The sequence below is a fragment of the Manacus candei genome, unplaced genomic scaffold, assembly GCF_025592945.1.
Source record: "Manacus candei isolate 608988 ecotype Guabito, Panama unplaced genomic scaffold, ASM2559294v1 h1tg000017l, whole genome shotgun sequence".
In the NCBI taxonomy this organism is placed as follows: Eukaryota; Metazoa; Chordata; class Aves; order Passeriformes; family Pipridae; genus Manacus; species Manacus candei.
Window position 1 is genome coordinate 6309744 of NW_026138065.1, and position 22967 is coordinate 6332710.

Sequence of the window (22967 nt, forward strand, 5' to 3'; positions counted from 1 at the left end):
AACAGCTAAGGAAAAAAAACTACTCAGAGAGTATAATAAGCATGATGGTTTGGTTTGGTTTTTTTTTCACTTTTAAGACCTTCATCTGAACCTACGTTTAAAAGAAATTATGTGATGTGAAAATTAATCTTACATTTGAAAAAAGGCCAGTTCATGCTTAAGTGAGTTCCTGGATCTAATCCTGCCTACTGCTTTTAGAATACAGTGTGGTATTTCCCAACAGCAAATCACTAGTATCTGCTCACAGCCCCCAGGCAGGACTTCCTTGCCCCTCTTTTGAACCAGTCTTGCTCTGCACCTTCTTCACCGGAAGAACTACCTATAGGCCAAAGATTTTAACTGGAAGGCATATTTAGCATGGAATATCACTCTGCATGATGCTAGTCCAAAAATGATACAGCAGTTTAGTATGTACGATATTGCAAATGTGTGTGGGTGTGACATAAATGTGTGTGGGTGTGGTGTGACAATGTTTTTGTTTGTACCTTGGAGCTCTTTGGTGTTATCTTCGCATATGCAATTTAAAACACACCCTGAGAATAGTGTATTGATTTTCCTTTCAATACAACAGATTACATGATGGGTCACTGATATTATCAGTTTGCATGTGGTTTTCACTAGTTTCACGTTACCTCTCTCTTCAACTCCAGAACACTAACACCAAACAATTAATTTGTTCATTTGCCCCACAGCAAAGGAAGCAGAATTGCCGTTAAACGTTAAACTCCTTCCCTTCCCCGTGTTCTAGGCACTAGATGCACAGATACACATGATGTGTACATACTAAGAGACCTGTTTTATCTGATCCAAATCTTCAGTAACAGTGCAAGCAATTATTAAGCAAAACCAAATCTCTCTCTTTCATATACTCAGTACAATAAATCTGATTAATACTTTTATAAAACTAAATTCGGTTTTCCCTTACATTGTCATGAATGGAAAACATACAACAGCAGAGAAGGATTTTGAAGTAAAGGTTTGGAGCGCTGTAGGATAAATGCTGAAAGAGTTAACATATATGAACTCAGTATTGGAAGAATCTTCCAGGTATAAATCCAGTTATATCCGATGTTTAAAACCAAAGTATTCTATTTTATTGCACAAATTTCTACACTTTTTTAAAATCATTTTTGCATGCATTCTGGTTATCCCAAGCAATTCTGCACTATTAAAGCAGATTTCCAAAGTTGTATGTCCCTCCAGCAATGCAGTCACACAATTCCTAAGCACAGAGTTACTCCAGTGGAATATCCCACATTGCCATTTTTTTCTCATTTTTCTGTGTCAAAGAAGAATACTCAGAAAGTCCAATTCCCCCTAAAAAAAATCCAAACAAAACAAGCAAACATGCAAAACCAAACAAAAAAAGGCCACACAAGATTACAGGAAGACAAGTAATGTACTCTAGATAAGGACAAATGTCCATCACGTCCTTTTAAAAAGACACTTTCACAGTTCTCAGCAATAAATTCAGTATGAAAAAAATCCATAAGCTAACAGGTTTATAACAACTTTGCTACTTCCCTGACTGGGATAATTTTTACTGATGAGAAACAGAAAACGCCATTTCACAAAAAATTAAAACATTTCCTTTGAAGATAATTAAAATACAAGCTTAGGAAAAACTTTCTTTTTTCTCAAGGACAAGAAACAATGTCTTTTCAACAGTGCAGCACACATCTCCAGGAGAACAAACTACTCTTGTTACCAAGTACAACAGGGACTGTTCATGCTACAACTACTTTGTGAAGAGAAGGAGAAAACATTCACATTGCAGTCTTTAACAACTGTGATTTAGATTCAAGTAGTTAATGAAAAACAAAAGGTATGGCAAGGTAATATCATTACATGGAGGAATGTGTGGATGTGTAACTGGAGAGGAAAAAGAAAATGCATTAGATGACAACTTTCTTCCTCAAAAACTTACTGGCTAACTACTGGTTTACTCAGGGGTTTTTTACTACTTTTTTTTTTTTTTAATCCACTGAAATGAAGAGGCCTCACTATGACTTTAAACCACTTCCTTGTTCTCCCCATCTATCTGAAACAGGAATGGTTATGGAAAATACTTTGAAAACATCATTTCAGGAAGAGAAGCACAGTACTAAATGATTCCTAAGGAACAAAAAAAATTACAGTAATAATTTTAATCAGGTATGAAAAGCACTATTAAAACAAAATTCATCAAGTTGGCGCTCCAATTTGATGCTCAGTAGCAAAGCTTATTAGAAAACTGTTTATCAGTAACATCCAAAAAGTCAGCTTATGAAAATTTCAGTGATGACAAAAGTCTGGGGAAGTGAAACAACTAGAACACATGAAACTAGCCTGTAATGAGAAGGGAGGAACCAGATGCAAATTTATGTCAATGGTGTTTTAGGATTCATCCATCTTACCGCAGTATCCTTCATATCCTGGAAATAAAAGGTAATTGGAAACTTCAGTGACTGTAGAAACAAACCATCCAGCCATATGGCTCTCAACAACAGCTTACATTAGTGTTTATCCAAGCTGTACCCTAAAGTACACCAGCCATCCCCTACAGCCTTTGGAAATGGGGAAACGGTAGCTGAGATTAGGATGCACAGATACAACTCAACAGAGAGTAGCAGGGAAGTTTCTTAATTCTTCCCATACACTTTGCCTCCTTCCCTCACAGCATCACCTCTACCGGCACAGCTGTGAGGACAGCTGGAACTGGGGATTGCTCCCTTCCGTCTGTTCTATCCCACCTACACCAAACCAACAGGGGCTAAAGTCTTGTGGACATCCCACTCCAGACTCCTGAGCTGACACCAAAGGCACACCTCCCTTTCCCCAAGTAAATTCTTTCTCTGACGTGTATGTAATTGTTGGGATATTCACGAGACACACTCCCAGTTTTAACGGGAGGACCTTTAAAATAATTCTTGTTAAAGAATGAGGAACCAGCATGTAGAGCTTAGGTATCACCTCCAGATGAAAATGAGAGAAACACTGTAAGAAATCCTTCCCCAACAAGCTTTCAGACAAAGCAGAAGCAGAGTGTGGTATAAATTACATGCCCAAGTGTATGCAGAGGGACACATTCAGACCATTCAACACCACGTTCAGAAGACTGCAGACAGAACCATTCAACACAGATTTTGTCACCAACACACCCTGCTACAGAAACCTGGTAATCCTTCTGAAGGGGTGTCACCTTGTCCACCCCTGGACAAGGCTTCATTTAAAAACACGAAGTAAAATGTCCACAAATTTCAGCTGTAATAAAACTATTAGAAAGACAAATAAGGTGCAACTTCTGCAGAGATAAACACTGTGACACTCCAGAAGCTTCGCCATACATCCCAAGGGCGACTGAAGCTGAGGTTTAATGATAAAGATTAAAACAGCCAACATCAACTACCACCCTGATGATCACAACATGAAGATGCCACTCTACAGCCAGTGACATTTCATGTTTGGTTCCACAAGGAAATAGTATCCAGGCGCTACTGCCACGCTATTCCACACTTCTGACATGAGAAGTCAGAAGTCCAAGAGTGATGTGAGTACCCAAAGGCACACTCAGTAACCTGGGCACAAAAGGAGTAAGATGAGCTTTTGATAAGCACAGTCCTTGTCAGTCAGCAAGAGAATCACCCTCCTCAGTCCTGGTTGCCAAGCTGTAGTACAGGATAATTTTCCTCCCCTCATGGCCTGTGCAAATTCAGGAACACACTCCAACCAGACAGGGAACTGCACCTCCTGACAATTTACTCTAAGGAACAGAAATACAGATTTTCAAAGTTTATGCATTACACACACACATATGCATAGATATGTATGTGTCTGTACAAATAAAGAAATAAAAGTCTAAACTCAGTGTGAGTTAAGTGACTTTAAGAGTTGATGTTCAAGACAAAAATCCAATTTCATATCCATCTGTCAAGCTGAATCTGCCCTGGCCATTTCCAAGGCTTGATGTTAGAAATGACAGCAAAAGCAGTACCAAATTCTTAGTGTCTTCATTTTCTCTAAGTGAATGGCATTTCCATTTGGCATCCATCAAGAGCAGCGTGTGAAAAACACCACAGTTTTTCCACGGTTCAAGTCCTGGGAAAGTTGTCACCCATCTCTCAGGGGAAGGAAAGGTGCAGATACAGTCAGATAACAGTCAGATAACCTGACTGTTACAGGTACACTGAGATGAACAGACAGGCTTGATTCTATACCCTGAACTTTCTCACGCTTACTGAACAACTACACAAACACTTCATTATGACAGAAAATTTGCCGAAAAATAATTTACCAGGAATCATTTGACTTGGTATTGTATAGGAAGTGGTTGAAGCTACTTCAAAGTACCTGTGATGCACTTGATCTGCCAAACGAAAAGTATGATGCCTAAGAACATCAATCTGGTCTTCTTTTTTTTTTTAATTTAAAGAGAATTTTACTTTAAATGAACTAAAAATGAATACTACCATAAGAATCTCATCTACCAACAGAGTGCTGCTGAATCGTGCTGGGTAGAAGGGAGAAATACCTGTCCATCCCCCTCAAACTAGAGCTGCCACTTGGAGAAAAGACGGTAATTTGAGTTGGGCTTCAAGCCAGTCTGTAAGCATTCCTGTAGGAACTGGTTCATCCCCATACCTGGCCCTGAAGCAGGCAGCCTGCTGTCCAGTCGGGAGCTAGGAATACCCCACAGACCCTGCATGAGGTGGTCCTAGGCAGGTGGAGGAGGAAGAGCTGGGATTTCAGTGGTAGGAAGAGACACCACACAAATCCACAGAAAACAGGCTTCAGCAGGGAGGTTCACCCATGGATAAGCTGTTTTCCAAGTGATACAGTGCTGTTATCACAGAGAGAGAGAGACCACAAACCCCCAGGACTACAGCAATGTAAGTTTAAGAATCAGACACCCTTATGTATATTTTCCTCCCTGTAAATTCAAGCAGCTGGGGGAAGGACACTAATCAACCTCTAGGTCTGCCCATATAGTTTAAAGTATCAGTGGAAACACAATGAAAAGATCAGACTGGTTAGCAGTTTTCTGATCTTTTTACTACTTCACTTGGCAACAACACAAAAGTAACTAACAAGGGTAATTTCTGCAGGTTTTGTTGCAGTGCAGATAATTGTACAAAAATAGTATGACTCAAATAGCAACGGCCTAAACCCAAATGTTGGTATTTTCCTATTTCCCTCCTGCCTTTTTCCTTCAAAATCTGATACACAGAAGTATTTAAATGTGCATTTAAGATCACAGTTATGTTTTAGATTTTGCCAGGCCTGAACCCAGGGCTTCAATCATGGGATTTCATCATCTACTGGTTTTGTGTCTTGAGGAAAACAAAGGTAGTCACAGCTGAAGGGTAAGGAACAGCTTCTTGCAGCTGTCAGACTTCATGCTGAAAGTCACTGCCTCCATGCTGAGACAGGTGCCTCCACAAGCACTGCACCTGCAGCAAAGTCAGGCATCCCAGCCTTCTCCATTACTGACACTTGTCCCTATTCCCTTCCCAGTACTAACAAATTAATTTTTTAGCACTCCCTAATTTGCTCCAGGAACAATCACAGGTATTACCACAAATCAGAAGAAGAAAGAGATATATATATATATATATATATCTATATATCTCAGCCCAAATTTCCATGTGGTTTCTTTCTTCTTTTATCTATATTATGTGCAGGAGAAAAAACAGGCCTTGCTAAAAGGTCTGGACGTCCTTTGCCATGAGGCTATTTGAGTGCTTCAAGCCTGAAGACATACCCAAATTTCTACCTTTTAATTAATGCCCATGTGGTTTTTGTTCAGTGAAAGACCCTAAACAGAACATCTGACAACTTAAGAATATTTCTGCAACCCAAATAAAAATACGCTAATACAACTCTTAAATGAGAAACAGAGACATTTCAAAAGCTTCCTGATTCCAGCTAAAAATAAAACAAATATTTTTTGAAGTATATGGGCTTTTGAAGTCTTCAGAGTTTGCCAAACTATTCAATTTCTCATACTCAGGCACAGAGATAAAAACTCATCAGGGCTGAGATGATCACAGGAAGAACCTGGCACAGGCTGCTCTCTTTCATATGCCCTCATGGTTTTTCTGCCAAAAATAAATACATCAGATCACAAATGCTAACTATTATACATTTTTCATTTAAAGGCAACGATCTTTCTCTGCTCCAGTGTGCCATACAGTATTTTTTTATCATTGTGTAGTATCAAATTAGGTTAACTAGTTAGCAGTATCAGAAAGCTAATAATTCCATTTGACCATTTGGATCCATTTGACCCGACAGAGCTACTGTCACATGAAATACATGAAATAGTTTACAGATATATAATTCTGGCTTTAACCACACCAGTAAAGTGATAACCTAGTAAGTACAGAGATGCACTTAATATCTGTAAAAATGATAAAATTAGTGGCACACAAGCACAGTGTGAACACGTACAAACTATCACAACTACCTGGAATACACATGATTTTTTTGTTTCCATTACTCCGAAAGTGAACTTCTGTTCTTTCATTGCTAACAGAAACACACTCCTGAAATACAGCCAGAAAATTACAGTGTCATGGTGCATAAAACTCAGGCAAAATTACTCTGAAATATTTTTACTGTGCCAATAATTATATCCACTATCAATTTCATCAAGTGACTCTACTGCTGAAGATTCTACTACTAACAAAAAACAGAAACAGAAGCAAGTATAGGATAAACCTGTTTGAAAATCAATTTGTTTAATGCTCTGAGTTATTTTAGAATACCAAAATACCTCAAGAATATTCATACAAGCATTCCAATAAACATACTCAATGAAAGTTCATTAACAGTGTTATTATCTTTGTAGTTTGTATTTCAGAGCACAGTCTTACACCCTGCATACTTCAGAACCTGTAAGACTGTGTGTGCAGATGGAACAACTGGATATTTTAACCAGCCAGACAAATGGCTTTGTTAGGAACAAATAGGAAAAAAACTATTTTTTAATTAAACAGAAAAACATACTGTCAGAACTCATTTACAAGAGTTATTTTTCCATAAAGAACACACTGTGTGCCAATACTGCACAAAACCAATTCTTACAATCCTTGAAGTTAACCATTCAACTGAGGAAATTCAAATAATTTTTTTACTAGCAAATTTGGTTTCTCAAAGCAACGGTGGCCAGAACAAACAAAGATGGACTACAATTTCTCCAGTTATAATAACCCAATAAGCCATATCCACTTCCATGATCATAAAAGTGAAGTGCCAGCATTTATATATTTTTATATATATATATATGTAACTCTGCAAAATGTCTCCTTTTATTTTAATAGCTTAGAAAAAGATCTTGGCTGAAAGACATTTGCCATGTTCATCTGGAAAGGATCAAAGCGCATGTAATTAGGAGTATCTATATATTCTTAACTAAATATGATGCTGAACACAGTGTAGAATTGAAAGCTCTATTTCTAATGCAAGATAATTAGGAAATCTTTTTCAAGAGAGCAAGAATAATGTAACAGCTTTTTTTTCTCTCACCCACTCCTAGAACATTGCAGTCCAATTGACTGGGATTTTTTTTACTCTAGAAAGGTCCTCGACTTGTATTTTTAGATTGTATCCTCAGAGTGCTTCTCTACAGTGTCCTTACATAACCAACTAGTGGTTGAGCTCGTAAAGTAACCTGATTAATATACTTGCTATGATTATTTAGTGTAAAGTTTCCTGAAACCTTGTGATACTGCCAGGGAAAAATCGCACTTGTATCAAGTAATTTCAGAGTACCATATTTTGTATCATCATATACAGGCTTCTATTTCAATTCCGGTATTTGTCAGAGAAGTACCACACCAACAACCACACATTTTAAAATTCCAGTTCAACAACAACTGAAAAAACAGTTTGTATCACTGACATTGTAGCATAAACATATTCTGCTCAGTCGTATGTCTTCCATTTTCCTTTTATTTGAACAAAGCAAAAAAAGTAGAAAAAAACTATCTTTTAAAATTACACAGCTCAACTGGCAACGTAAAACAGTTGGGGGGAAAAAAGAGAAGTCTTTATCAAAATAGAAGGGGTTTATAGCAACAAGTAAATTCTTACAGAAATACTAAGATAAAATCAGTTTCTGTATATAAAACAACTTCCGTGGAATTGAGTTTCACTACTGAGATAAATTCATTTTCTAAAATCATTCCCAAAGTGTTGATCATTACAGGAACAGGATTGGGTTTAGAGAAAGCTGTTTCAAATGAATTCCCAGCACTCACTTTTTTCTCCACAAGTTGTTTTGGCTCAGTGTTTTAATGCTATTTTAATTTTCTTAGATATCTTTTTAAAAATAAGTTTCAAAAATATTTCTATTTATACACAAACAATTAGAAAGTAGATTTTTGCTATGAGCCCCCTCCAATCCCTTAATCTCCCTTTTCCATAAAACAACTTTTCAATAAAGGGAAGAAATAGAAATACAATTCAGGATAAACTTATATTACATTTTCACATTACCTTGAGTCATACACCTACTTTTCTCTTGAAGGTCCAGGAAGAAAAATGGAAAGGAAAAAATTTGGACATTTACATAATAGAAGAAAAATCTTTGCTGAGTTTAGGTTGGTTTGCAAAATTTATTGCTGGTGAACTGACACATTATTACTGAAAACCCAAAGATTAAGTAAGTACACCTTGTTCAGAATAATTATTCATTTGTAGTAACACAAAAAAGTTGCAAAGAAAAAAATTACTAACTCCAGAGAACAGCAGTCCTATGACTACCAGTTGAAACAACCTTGCAGAAGCTAGATTATTCAATGTCATATAAATATAATAATGACATACCTTTTTATCATATACGTCTTGCCAGTTTACTCCAGCAAAGAAACTATGACGCATGATTTCTTTTGCATCATCTGGGCCTCCACCAAGTCTAAAGAGTGTGAGGGAAAAAACCACATATTAAACAAGCATTATTTTTATAGTGAGATCAAGTTACTGTTATGGTTAGAAAAATGACCATTTCTTTTTGACTATCTGGGAACAATTTTCACCCATTTAATATGTAATTTCCACCTGTTTAATATGAATTCCAATGATCTCTAGAGAAAATGTGATAGCAGAATTATCCATGCCATGGTCTATTCTATTTGATTATTCCAACTACAGTGTTTGTTACTGCCCACGATGAGCTCTTTTAGTAATTCATTAATTTTAAAAACATACTTAAGTTTAGTTTGCTTGAAACACCAACTAACATTCTGGCTAACTATTAAAAACCCAAACCAACCCAATAACGCTGAAATAAAATTTTGCCAAGGAGGTGCCAGCCACTGAATCAGTAATGACTCGCACATCATTTTTGTACAGTGTTCGCTGCTGTTGCATCTGGGTGCTGTAACAATTAACCAATTACCATAAAATAGTCTCAATCTGAGTCAATTAGTATAAATTAATAAATTGTAGGCCTGCTGAGAAGGTTATTTAAAGGCCATTGTAAATAACCACACTATTCACTGTGGCCTGTAGCTTGCCAAAGCCAGACTCTGTCTGTTAAATCATCCTAGGAAGTTAATTTCACCTACTTTGGGTGAACTTGCCCAAGGCGATTTGAGCTACAGAAGTGGCCACTGCTGCCAAAAGAGGAGGGTCCCACCCCTGTCCATACCTCTCCTCTCTCACTTGCATCTATAGCATCAATCTCACTTGATGACTCTGAGCAGAGTCAGCTCACTAACCTGGAAGAAAAGTAACCCCACAATGAGAAGAGAGAGAGGAGACAAGAGAGGAGAGAGAGAAGAGAGGAGCCAGAGGAGAGAGAGAAGAGAGAGAGAAGAGAGAGAGAAGAGAGAGAGAAGAGAGAGAGAAGAGAGAGAGAAGAGAGAGAGAAGAGAGAGAGAAGAGAGAGAGAAGAGAGAGAGAAGACAGAGAGAAGACAGAGAGAAGACAGAGAGAAGACAGAGAGAAGACAGAGAGAAGAGGAGAACTGGCCATTTTTTGTTGCATTAGCAAGTCCAGTTTGACTAAATGAGTTTAGTGAGTTCCTTGAGCTGCTACTGTGGGTGAAGAAAGAACCATACATCCAATCATAGGACCATCTGCCCTTTTCAGCAGCAGAAGTCAACTTTCAGGACTTCTCAGCTCTCATCTAACTTCTCCCTGAGGCTGGCTATCCTACTGCCCTAACAGAAGGAAGCTGCAGCAGAGAAAAAAAGCTAATCTTAACTGAACAAGCAGACCATACGTGTTAAATATTGACAAGAAGACTGACACATACAATTTGTGTTTCATTAAAAGGAACTGCTAAAGATAAAAAGACAAATTTTAAAAGAACCATTTAAGTAAGATAAATTCCTCTCTAAAGCATTTATTGTAAGTAGGAATAATTTCCACAACCAAGAAAAAACATCTTTATTGGTATTACCCTGCTGCCAAATTACTAAAATATTCTGGACTACTATGTCATTCTTGCAATAACTGAGTGTAAAGTTATTCTAATTTCCAAGCTGTATTCCTCCTTGTTTCTCAACTACTTATTGTAAAATTCTCTATATCTTGGCAAAGCATGGCATTTAGCCTGCAGTCTCCAGACTTCTCTCAATATCTTCCTTTCTAGTTGCTCACAAAAAAAGCTGAATTGATGTTACTCTGTGCTCCCACCCTATTTAGCATTAGCTAGCACAAGAACTTGAATATAAGTAAGCTTGTAAATGTAAGTCTGTAATAAACACTCCTGTCTGCAAAGATTAATCACAAGGAAGTATCTCTTCAATTCTAAAGGCAAATATATTTGATGGGTCAGATTGTTTGGAGTTTAAAATGCATTAGGAGCTGCTACAGAAACCCAGTTTTATTCTACTCTCCATGTATTTGGCTGGTTGGTCACAGTTTGTTTGTGCTGCATACAGCAAATTCAGTTAGAGCACTTGTGCTGTCCTGGCTGTAGCACTTGGCTGCATCCAGACAAATCCCTTGAAAAGGCATGAGAACCAGTCCTGCTTGGAGCACCTGCAGGCAATGCTCACTACTGAAGACTTCTTGAGAATAACCAGAGGATGAAGGAGGACTAGAGAAGAGAGACAGACAATATAGAAGAGAGACAGACAATAGAGAAGAGAGACAGACAATGTCTGCAGCCCAAAAACATGCCAAGAGACTCACAAGAATGACAGATATTGGGGGAAAAAAGGTACCTACAAACAAATCCCACTGATTACCAAGGCAGAGATTTCTTTTAGAACCACAGAGGACTGGACACTGCTGGTCCAGTGCTGGAGCCACTGGAAAATGGCTCTCCTAGGCAACAATCCCAGAGGGAAAAGCCCATCACAAAAGGGCACAAACAGCAGCTGGGTGATACTTGCTTTCAAACTACTCTATTTAAATTTCACTCAGAAATTGCACTGTTTAACAAGTTACAAGTTTACATGATCTAACATGTAATTTATGTATGTGCCCTAATATAGCTGTGGCTGTCTATACATGTCTCCTGCCATGATCGGGAAGAACAAGTGCTGTAGTCCCCATGAGACTACACAGTCAACTTAGGGTTAAGTCCTACTGGGAAAAACAAGTGAGAACTTTTACTTTGTTCTGGTACACATTCTAAACCTAAAAAGACCCCTGTATTTGCCGTGCATGATTAAAAAAGTTTCTCCTGCATTTTGTAAATTATTGCTGCATTGAAAAAGTGTAAATCTGAGACTGTATGGCTGCATGTGGCCCTCTCTTGTGATTGACAGATCCTTCAGTCAGAAAGACCAGGCGCCACTGGCCTATTTTTACATTACCCAGTACAATTAGAGTATTTATTATGCCTGTATACCCAATTAATTTCACTTACCGCTTATTTGGATCCTTTATCAGTAGGCCTGATAATAATGATTTTGCATCTGCAGACAGGGTTCGAGGAAATTTTATGTCCTCCATTAGTATCAGTTCAAATAGTTTCTCATGATCTTGGTTGTAGAACGGTAATCTTCCACACATCATTTCATACATGACAACTCCTAATCCCCACCAGTCCACTGCACGACCATAGTCGTTATCTTCTAATACCTGAGATAGAAATCAAAAGCATCTGTAAGACACACACTATTTCATACACAATCATTTCAGTCTGTTTGATGCAACTCTATACGAATGGGTTTCTGAGACTTTATTTTCACAGTGTGCTACAAGGACTCCCAGAACCTAACTCAGTACTTGCAACTGCAGCACTGACTCACACACCTGAGCTCACTGAAATTCCAGGCATACCACAGACTGCACTGCTAAAAGCAAACCAAAAAATTGAGAATGACTTGCTCAAAATGGTCTTGACTGCCTTTTCCCCTCTCCTGTGTCCTCTACCATCCCATTTACATCATACACAGCTTTAGAAAGAGACACTATCTACAGGTACTAATACCTCAGTTAGATGTGATGAAGCACCTCTTTGCTCAGTCACTTGTTCTTTCTTACCCTACCTGTCCAAAGTCTTCAATTTAGTACCACCTTAATCTTACTGAGACAGGTTTAGTTTCTTTATGATCTTCGTTTCTATTAAAAGTCCTCAATGTTTTTCTCCTGACAGCTCCCTTGTATTCCATTAAATAGTCCTAACAGCTGAACTGTGCCAGTGCAAAAAAATACAACCATGTTTATACGATACCATGTTTACTATGATACTATGCTTATAAGACATAAGCATGGAAATGTGATAAAGTCGATATCATTTGTTAACATAATGCCTCCAATGTCATGCACCTAAAAACAGTCTTTCTGCCAGCAGCCCCAGAGAACTGGAGCAAGGAATCTAAGCAGTGTGTCTTAACCTTAATACACCTTCATATTAAACTGCAGAAATGGAGACAACATAAGAGCAGCATACACACAAAAAAAACCCATAAGCAATAAGGAAAATGAAGGTTACTGAATATATAATTCCAATTTCTGTGCATTTCTAGTAGATCGTGCCCGTTCATTCAAAAAAGATGAAACTGTTAGAAGTTAATAAACATTAAAACAGAAGGCACTATGACTGTATGTGTCAAGTCGCCAATATTTCCTACAGAAAGATCTATTAAAAAACCTTAAAACAAGAAATTAGACTTAAATAATAAACAGGTGAAAAGCTCAAAGAAATGCAACGAATACAGTAGAACTATATATATAAAGAAATTTATATAGAATTGTTACTGTATCACTGGAAGGCAGACTCTGAAAGGCAGCACCATGTGACTGATTTAAAAAGAACCCCAACCAACAACAAACTAATTCACAGAAAAGGAAATACTTTTTACAACACACAGACACATGCAATCACCATCACAAAGATCTCATCCAGATTCAAGCTGTAAGCATACAGGAACAGCCCTTTAGATACAAGGTAGTGAAAATCTGGTGATATGTAAAGCCTTCAGTTTTGGGGTAAGAACTGAATCAAGTCCCTCAAAACCCCTTTGAGACCCCTCCTAAGAGGAGGGAGTGGACTCCTACTGGATGGAAGTCCTAAAATGCAACATGTAGCAGAGAGAGAGGAGCTGAAAAGCTCAAGACGTCCTGGAAGCTGGACCGAGACGGCCAGACAGAATGCAGGGGAAGTAGCCTTGTTCCACCCCACCCCCATCCCGGCTGCCAGGTTGGCAGTTTTGAGACAGAGCAAAGGAACTCTGATAGAACACTTAGGGCAAGGACTGAACTGAAAGCTGCCCTAAACGTTCTGACTCGAGGGAACTCAGCCCCTCAAGGAAGGGGACCTTCATGGGGGTCTTACACCCCATGATATGACAAGCTTCTGTCCTGGTTATCGCAGTCCATGGGAGAGAGACCTTTGCTTGGAGACGAAGGGCTGCGAGGGGTGAGAGAAGACCCCCTTGTGTGTAATGGGAAGAGATCCAGCTACAACTTCAGCTACAACTGCTGCATGGAAGATGAGAGACATTGCTGCCCTGAACATGGAAAAGATCTTTCCTTCTTCCCTTCTGGACTTTTATGGGAGGGAGAAGAGATTTGATCCAATGTAAATACTGCTTTATCATAGGAGAGAGTTAAGATTGTGTATATAATGTATTATAATATTTATTTGTGTAGTGATTGTAATATAATTCCTTTCCCCCCATATTGACTCTTGTGTTGTGTCTGGAAAACCCATCTCACACTGGGGTGAGATGTGGGGGGCGGCTTGGACTCGGAAATTGGATTTTGGTGGTTTCAAACCACCACAAATGAATACAGCAACATCTAAAAGATCAGAAATAACTTTTATCCATGAGTACATTATCTTGTGATTGCCTAAAATGTGTAATAATTTCCTCTGAAGCAAGGGCAGACACATTCCTCACCTACCTGGGGACACTAAGCGGCCATGGCCACACACAGGACACACGCACTACCCTAGCCAGCCCTAATGAGGGGTGTTGAGATCATTTATTTGCCTCTCTTTTTTCTCCTACAGTAAATCCAAGCCTGCTCTGAAGTATCTGATGTATGCTATTAGCAGAAACAACATGCAGTCTGATCCAGTATGGCAATTTTGGAAATCCCACAGTAATTAATGCATTCATACTCCTAGTTTTCACTGTCCTTAAGGATTAGTAGCAGAAACACAATGAAAAGAAGTATATTAAAAATCTCTCTTGTGTATATAAGATTAAAAAAAATCATAAATATTAACACATTAACACATACTATTTACAACTGTGCCAAAACAAACAGACTCGTTACATCATTGATATTTCCAAATAGAGGGTGAAATTTTGGAAAGTGTAAAATTCAACAAATTATCTGAATAAGTACATATGACAAAACTAACTAAAATAACTCCCACATTTTAAAATTAATTAAATGTTTTATGAGTTTGAGCATATTGCAAGCTATTTGCTGAAAAACTGTATATAAAATCTGTGACGCTTGTCTTTAAATCACTGTTTTTTCTACCACAGAATAAAAGCATTATGTATTTTTCTACTATATCTATTAGCACTGTTACTATTTCTCTTATCTGTAAAGTTAGCTACTCTTTTCTTTTGAAGCTAGCGAAATATGTAAAATTATGAGATAGTGGTAGATTCTTTTTACAAGTTGAGGTGTGGTTTGCATTTGTGATTTATAAAAGAAGGCAACAGGAAAATAAAACATATTCTCTGAACAAGGCAAGTCACATGGACAATAGCTAAAGAAAATTGTATTTGTGCCTTTACGTAATTTATGCAGGACTTTACCTAATAATAATAAAAAGTATGAACAACCTTTTGCTGCATTCCCACAACAGCAACAAAACAGTGGTACAAAGGAAGTGCCAAATGTGATTTTTAACCTCTTTTTACATAAAATCATAAAAAAGCATAAAAGCTGGATTAACTGCCTCCCAAACCCGCATATCACCAGCCGGGTTCTCATCCCCAGCTGGCAAAACTGGCAACTCTTTATTTTTGTTTAAATACCTGGTTTACAGCCAGCCAGACAAGCAAGAGCATCAAAAGGGTTTTATTCAGGCAAAAGGAAAACAGCCTGAAAACAGTGTAAATAAAGCAAAATGTATCTCAAGTTATTTTAATATAACTGTAATAAAATTGTGCATAATGCATTCACAGTGAAGATGCACTATTATTTCCTTTAAGTCATTTCTAGTCCTCATGGTGTTAAGAAACTCCAGGATTTGTAGGCTGTGACCAGTCAATGGAAGTGAAGTGCTGGAGTCCAGCAGCTCCTACAACCAAATCTATGCAATTAGGGCAGGCATGAGAACATGTCTATACACACTACCCTAGCATTACAGAATCCTTTCCAAATAGTTCATGGATTTGAGGAATTTGTTTTTAATTACACTGAACATAGGTCAAGAAAGCCTCAATTTGGCACTAAAATGAACATGACACACAGCAGCAAGATTTGTACCTAGGAAGAGTTCAATCTTTTGCCTACCGTGAATTGAGTATCTACTTTTAGAAACACCTCTTTTGGTTGTGAGGACTAACATTGCTGTCCTCTCCAGTATTTGTGGGATGTTCTTGTATATGTGGGGCACTAGCCTAAGCACTCACCCAGACACAAACAGTGTGGAAAGTCTGATCTCTTGGACATTGTGTGCTGCCCTTAATAGCTGCCTCCATCAGCCGATTCTTGCTGCTTGCCGTTAAGGACCCCCAAGTCTGTCTTTAACAACCCAGTCCCATCAAGGTCACAGCAGGAAAGGCAGCAGGTCCACCAAAACCACCATAGAGGGCACAAGCTCAACCACTCTGGTATCTGTTGTAAAGTAATGTACTAATATTTTCTAGGAGTACAACACAGAAGGATCACACAGAACTCACGAGCTCAGAAAGAGCACCTTACACTGAGCACATACTCAGGTTCATTTTCATAAAGTAAAGATGAAGTTACATGCTTTCTTTCACAAAGTTTGTTTAAATAGTGAGATCATTCAGATATACGACTTCCCTTCCTCCATCCGCTTCACATACGTTGGGTGCCAGAATCCCAAGCCACCTGTCAAGATCTAGGTGAGGTTTCAGGAGATAAGAGCTCCAGCACGATGTGGATAGCACTGATAGTCACTCATCCCTCACATCATCACAGTACCCAAGTGACTTCCCAGCACTGAGTAAGGCAGACGGTGGACTGACTGCAGTTCTGGATGATACCACAGATCATGGGAAATAAAACTCAAAAAATTACCATCACTTTTATAACTTAGGGGAATCTTACTCAATTTGTTTTCAGGGCTCTAGTTCCACAACTGGTTCTTTCAGAGGCAGTGCCTAATTCAGGGTCTTGTTTCTGTTCTCTCACCACAGTTTCCCTTACCTTGCCAAAATTAGGCAACACACTATATAAGAGAGTAGAAAAAATGGAGGAAAAAAACTTCGCATTGGACTATTTTTCACCTGAATCAAGTTCTCTGATCTAAGCCACCCAACTGCCATGTGAACAGTTCCAGTAGCACAAGTGAGAACACCAGGACAGGCAGCATCAGATATGGCATTGCTGCAGAAAGAAATGCTTGTCAAACTCTGCCCCAAAATTACACCACAGAAATCACACTGACTCTGACAGGTATTCCTGCATGCACAGACAGCTGTAACAGCTGTGCTCACTTAATGGGAAGATTAAGGCCCTGCTTCCCTTCCCAACCAGCATTTCTCTAAAGCACACCAGCAGTGTAACAGGGTTTCAAAGTGGGCATACACTCATAGCTACACCGAAACCACCACAGTTTTTACAGGCATTGTTGCTCCTCTAAAACACTTACACCTGCCTGGGTTTATATGGATGCTTTTAGAAACAGCTGTACAGGTGCCACTGAAGTTTGTATTTTCCAGTCTTATATAAATATGTAAAAGATTAAGTAACATACACACTTTCTAACAATCAAGAAACATCAGGCATCTGCAGGTATTTTAGTGATTTTATGGATGTTTTAGCAGCACCGGACAACATTATAGTTTCAGCTGAGGGAGAGTTATTTATTTACCTTAAAATTTGTCTTCGTATTGTGGTTAAAAGGCAACTCAACTGTTCCTTAAATTTACTGAGATAGCAGGAATAGCCAAATGTAACAAGGGAAAACAAACTATTCTCTAGTGACTCCACTACCTCTGCACACCTTGGGGTTTCTGGAGAGTATTGCTGGCAACGACCAATATATACACAATGGGACAGTGCTTTGTTCATAGAGCAAAGACTGTAAAGCCCTACATACAAAATAAAAAAATTCAGTTCACAGACATAAGTTTTCCTTTATGATGACTAAGACAACACAAACACACTGCAGGGCTGCTAAGATCATGGTAATTCAATTGTGGTTTTCCCTCACACAGAATAATTCACTCTGCTGGCAAGTAATTACAGATTAGTAAAGAAAAATACTCTTGTCCTTACATTTATTGACCAAAAAAAAAAAAAAAAAGCAATCTTCTAATATTATAATACTATTCCCCACTGCTGAAAAGTCCACTGTCTCAGACTTGAATAAAAAGTTGTTAGTACCACTGGAAGTTTTCTCTTTCCCAGAAAATAAAATCCACTGAAAAGACTTCCTCCTCTACTTTAACAGTCGTTACAGATTTTAATCTTTAGGTTTATTAGTTAATACATCTCCAGGTATCCTTTGCTTTACACATGTCACTCCTTTAAAAGCCTAATGTACAGTCCAGAGAATTTGGTGTCCATTTAATTTTATGGTGAAAACCAGTGAAAAGATATCTTTTATTCTCTTTATTACTTCAGTAGCTAGAGCTGGAGGCAACAGCTTGAGATACATCTGCAAACTCCTGTTTACAAGGGCTTGGGGCAGAGACTTAGGAAGCAGACAACTCAGTGCCAAAGGGAAGGTGATACCTGCACAGGCAATGCTTTTACAAGTTTCTGAGAAAAGAAATTTTTTAAGGAGGCCAGCCAGCAGTATAACAGGTGAAGTCTGTGAGCATCTTAATCACATACTTCCCCTCACCTTCAGTGGAACTAGGATTCTCCAATACTTCACTAATCACAGAACACTGAATATAAGGTGTGACTACCTCAGACACAAACTGAGCTGAATCCAGAAAGTCCCTTAATCCTGTCTTTACCGCATTTTCTTGAAAGACAACATCCCTGATGAGCATCCTCTGGAAGACTTTTGGTTGCACAGCAGAAATTCACACAACCAAGATCTGTATTTCCCACAGACCTTTAAATGGTAGGTAGCTGCTGTAACTTCTGGACTCTGCAAACACAGACAGATTTAGCAGTAACCTTGAGCATGAAAGGCTCAATGTAAAAAAATTCATTGTCAATCCTCTACGAAGGGTTGTCAGCATTGGGTTTTACCTTTAAGGGAACAATAACGAAATATTCGACTCACACTTTGTGCTGGATAACCAAGGCAACTTAATGGAAAAGCAATTACATTTTTGACATAGTTATGGTTTCCCTTAATCTATGAGACACAGACCTTCAAATAGGACATTACAAGTAGCTTGTTGCTCAATCAATAATTTTGACAGAACAGATGGGAAAATATTTAAACATCTAAACAAACTGTCTGCACACCTATGTTGTGAAAGAAAACTGAGAACTTGGATACACCAATGTACTGTTAATTTAAGGGGAAAAAAACCCTGTTTTCAATTAACCTTACAGTTCAGGTGGAGTGTATGTTCCCTAAGCATTCCTGGTAACCTTTCACACATTTTTATTGCTACAGTTGCTGGTCTGTTAACAAATATTCACCCACATATTATTCAACAAAAGTTAAAAAGTGTGTTTCCTAGAACTTTCTATCAATTGTGGTAACAACTACAACAATGAGAAAGTTTATTATCCAACACTAGTGAACAAAGAGATACAGACTTTAACCCAGATGTATGAAAATGCATCTGGGTATGTTTGCAAGTATTATACAATTTAATTACTATAACCGTATCTTGGTATGAAGAGTGGAAGTGTTGCTGCGTCAATAGTAAAAAAACCCACTTGAATGAATACTCATTGGTTTTATCAAATACAGCTGAAAAGACAAAACATCAAGGTTATAGACACCCCAGGAAATGGGCACCTGAGATTTTCTACTGCTCTAATTTTTGCAGATAGTTTTGCTCCATTTTCTATATAGTTTGTAATACTGTTTTACTTCTGGTCCTAATGTAAACTATCTTCCCAATACATTTTTGTACTTGAGATTTTGCCCATCTTACCTAGTTTTTTGTTATGTAACCTTAACAAAATAAATAGCCAACTAATTTTTTTTTAATTTGTTGGAACACGTGCTGCATCAGAAATGGTATATTCTGATATAAATGTGAATTAAACAAAATCTCCTAGGGTAAAGAGTGTGCAATACTAATTAATGCATTTAACCTCCTATAAGAGACAGACTTCAGTAGTACTCAAAATCTAGGAAAAAAAAAGGTAGTTAAGCTGTTGCACATGAAAAAAAGTATTCTATCAAAGAGCTGGCCCTGGTGAAAAATAAAGGATAAAAAAAAGCCAAGAAAACAACCACATCATGTTAAAAGACCCTTGAAAAGACACCTTTCATAGAAGGCAGCAAATAAAAGCAAAATATTATTTCAGTCTACAGAAAGATAGCACGTGTCTCTCATAATCCTCTACCCACTCTACCATTAGAAGAAAAACTGCAGACTTGCTCCTATCTTTATTAATTATCACTGCAGTAGCAGTAGTCTCTAAAACATACACTGTCATAAGATGCAAGATGTGTAAGAAGTAATAAATAATGATAATACTGTGATTTTTTTTTCTGGTTGCTCATTCTTCCTGAAATTATTTTGAATATTTACTGATGTTAAACAGCATTTGTTCAGCTTTTGTTTATGCTTCATTACTCTCAGAAAAACTAAAGGCTTTTGCTGAGATGGAAATAATGTTTGTATTGATTAAATGAAAATTAATGAAAAAGGCTTCAAGCATGTCATTGAGACATGTCTTTCTAAGAATTGTCACACTTATTTGTTTTACAAAAAATGTGCATTTTATCAGAAAATAGCTCTGTGTTTTAAAGTTCTGGTTTGAGTACAAAATTTTTTTTATGGGCAGTGTCAAGATAATCTCTTTTCTAGTCTTTTATTTAGTACTTTTGCATATTTGTTACATCTCTCCCCCTTTGAGAAGTCTGATACTGCATGTGGACAATTGGTTTTTGTGTCTGATGAGATTAACCAGATAGCATGAAAATTCAAATTCTTTTTACATTATTGGTTATCTGGCTTCAGGAGGAAGTCTAACTCTTCTGCTAATCTATCTGTTGTTGCAGCAACTCTGCTGTATGTGTAACTGAGCAATGCTTTCCGATTCTTATCTAAATGCTCCCCATCTTTTGACCTTGATACTGGTTATTGCCAATAAATGATGTTCTGCTCTGGATACCCTGCCTTGTCCACATTTCATCACATTCATCTCAGGGGCCCACTGGCAACACCAAGCTGACAAAAATGCACACATTCAAATCACTAGTAAAAAAAATAATTTTTTACTTGTAATTCTAGTGTAAAGAGAAAATTCCATATTGTGAATCTCCCATAAATCAAAAGAGAAAATATTTTCAGGCATAGATGCTATTCTTCCTCACCCCCCTCCACTGGTCCTCACCCAGAAATAAAATGTAGCCAAATATACAGCAGACAGCTGTTCAAGAGCATGTGCCAGCACTAAACCACATTTCCACAGGTAAAATAAATTCTATTGTACCTCTGCTAAGAATCAGATTATGCATGAAGCGTCTAGGTAAACACAAAGTAAACTTCAACTATCCTTTTGAAGCCAAAAGAAAATCAGTTAAGTAAAATACAACAGTATAACTACACTGTTCAGGTACTGAACAACTACTAACTATACATCCAGGAAAATGAGTCCAGGTTATAAGAAATTTTGGCTTTTTGGTTTTAAGCAAAAGTCAACAACCAAAACCAAAGCATTCTGCCTCACCAGGAAACATACTATAGCTTAAGACAAAGACTACTCAAATACAAAACAAAAAAATAATTAAGGCATCAGCGTTGGTAGAAGACTTGGCAATTAATATTTACCAGAATAGATACTTTTTATTTTATGGAGAAAAATACATTTCATCATTGAAGTTTTTTTAAAAGAATTTTTAATTTTTTTATATAACTCGATAGATATGAATGTTAAGACTTCATTATACTAAGGAAAATGAATAAGCAAATGTCCAACTCTCATAGTAGGGTAGGTACTTGGATGTGATGGTTCACACAAAAGACATTTTCTTTTGGTGATTATACCTTCTCTACTTGCTTAGCTTTACATTTGCATATACGACTAAGAGGTAATGTTGCCTGTTAGAGATTAGCTCGTGTCATGCAGATATCCTCATTACACACATAATTTATGTACCATTACAATAAGAGGGTTAAAATCTTTTTGTGACATCAGAAGAAAAATATTATCACAACTGCAACACTACCAATGTATTACTATAAAGAATGACCCTTTTGACACCATTCTTTGAGTATGGAACACAACTGAGTTGAATGCATCATTTTAAAAGAAAGAAAAAATAGTTTACCACCTCTCTGGCTGATAAAAACTACCCTTGGACAAAACAACACTGTATAACATACTTTCCTAAATATATATTGAACACTCATAGGTCCCATTTCTTTTAAAGATTTTGTGGGTTTGTTTGGTTTTGGGGGCTTTTTTGGAGGGCTGGGGGGTGCACTTCATTTTGTTCATTCTAACTTGGCGATCAAAGAATTTTTATTTTTACACTATTACAGAAGTGCATTTTTCTAGGTTTCCAAAACCACCTTATTCAACCTTCCCCATCTGTCACCATCTGCTTCTTTTTAGCATGTACTTTTTGTGTGATCACATAAGCATGTGAAAAATAACTAACATTGAGATGATTGTCTGCTGGTACATTTGAGGACTGGGCATAATAAAAGTGAACTGCCAAAACGTACTTAACACTTCTAATTTTGTTGGGTCTTGCATGTAAGCTACATTTGATTTTCAAACTGTTTTACAGTTGGAAAGTTGATCAGGTACTCTAACTCAACAGTAAAACTGAGACTACATAATTAGCTCAGCACTAAAAAGATTATATTCAAAGGGAGGAACAAAACCCAGAAATATATCCACACGAGTTCACACATCCATCTTGACTGAGTCTGTCTGCACTATATTGCCTGAGGCACAGGATAAGATGCTACAAGAAGCCTACTTCTGGACAGTCACTGCCTGTGTCTTCTTTCCAAGTTACCACAGGGCAAGGAATAAAGGACTCTCATATTTACAAGCACGTAAGAAATCTCACAGAAATCCTTGGAGAAGCAAAGACACTAAGTCGACAGTAGAAATAGAATGGAAAGACAATGCAATTCCTTAACAATGCAGCAGATATTGCTTCTAGTTCTAGGTGAAAAATAATTGGAAAATACCATCAAGGCACAAAACCTGAATGATGGAGGTATCTGTTTCCAGCACTCTATCATGCACAACATAGCATTTCTGCTTGTAAATGCACTTCTTAGTACAGTTTTAACATGAAAAGAACA

General features: G+C 37.6%; 1 protein-coding gene across 3 annotated transcripts in view; it reads right to left on the minus strand.

Moving 5' to 3' along the window:
* The window catches only part of AKT3 (AKT serine/threonine kinase 3), a 151806-nt gene that overhangs the window by 6941 nt on the left and 121898 nt on the right, over nt 1–22967 (minus strand). For all 3 annotated transcript variants that reach the window (XM_051783342.1, XM_051783343.1, XM_051783344.1), the window contains 2 exons: nt 11807–12021; nt 8809–8896 (listed from right to left, as the gene is read on the minus strand). In XM_051783342.1, coding sequence (XP_051639302.1) covers nt 8809–8896; nt 11807–12021 — 303 coding nt within the window. The remainder of the gene's footprint in view (nt 1–8808; nt 8897–11806; nt 12022–22967) is intronic.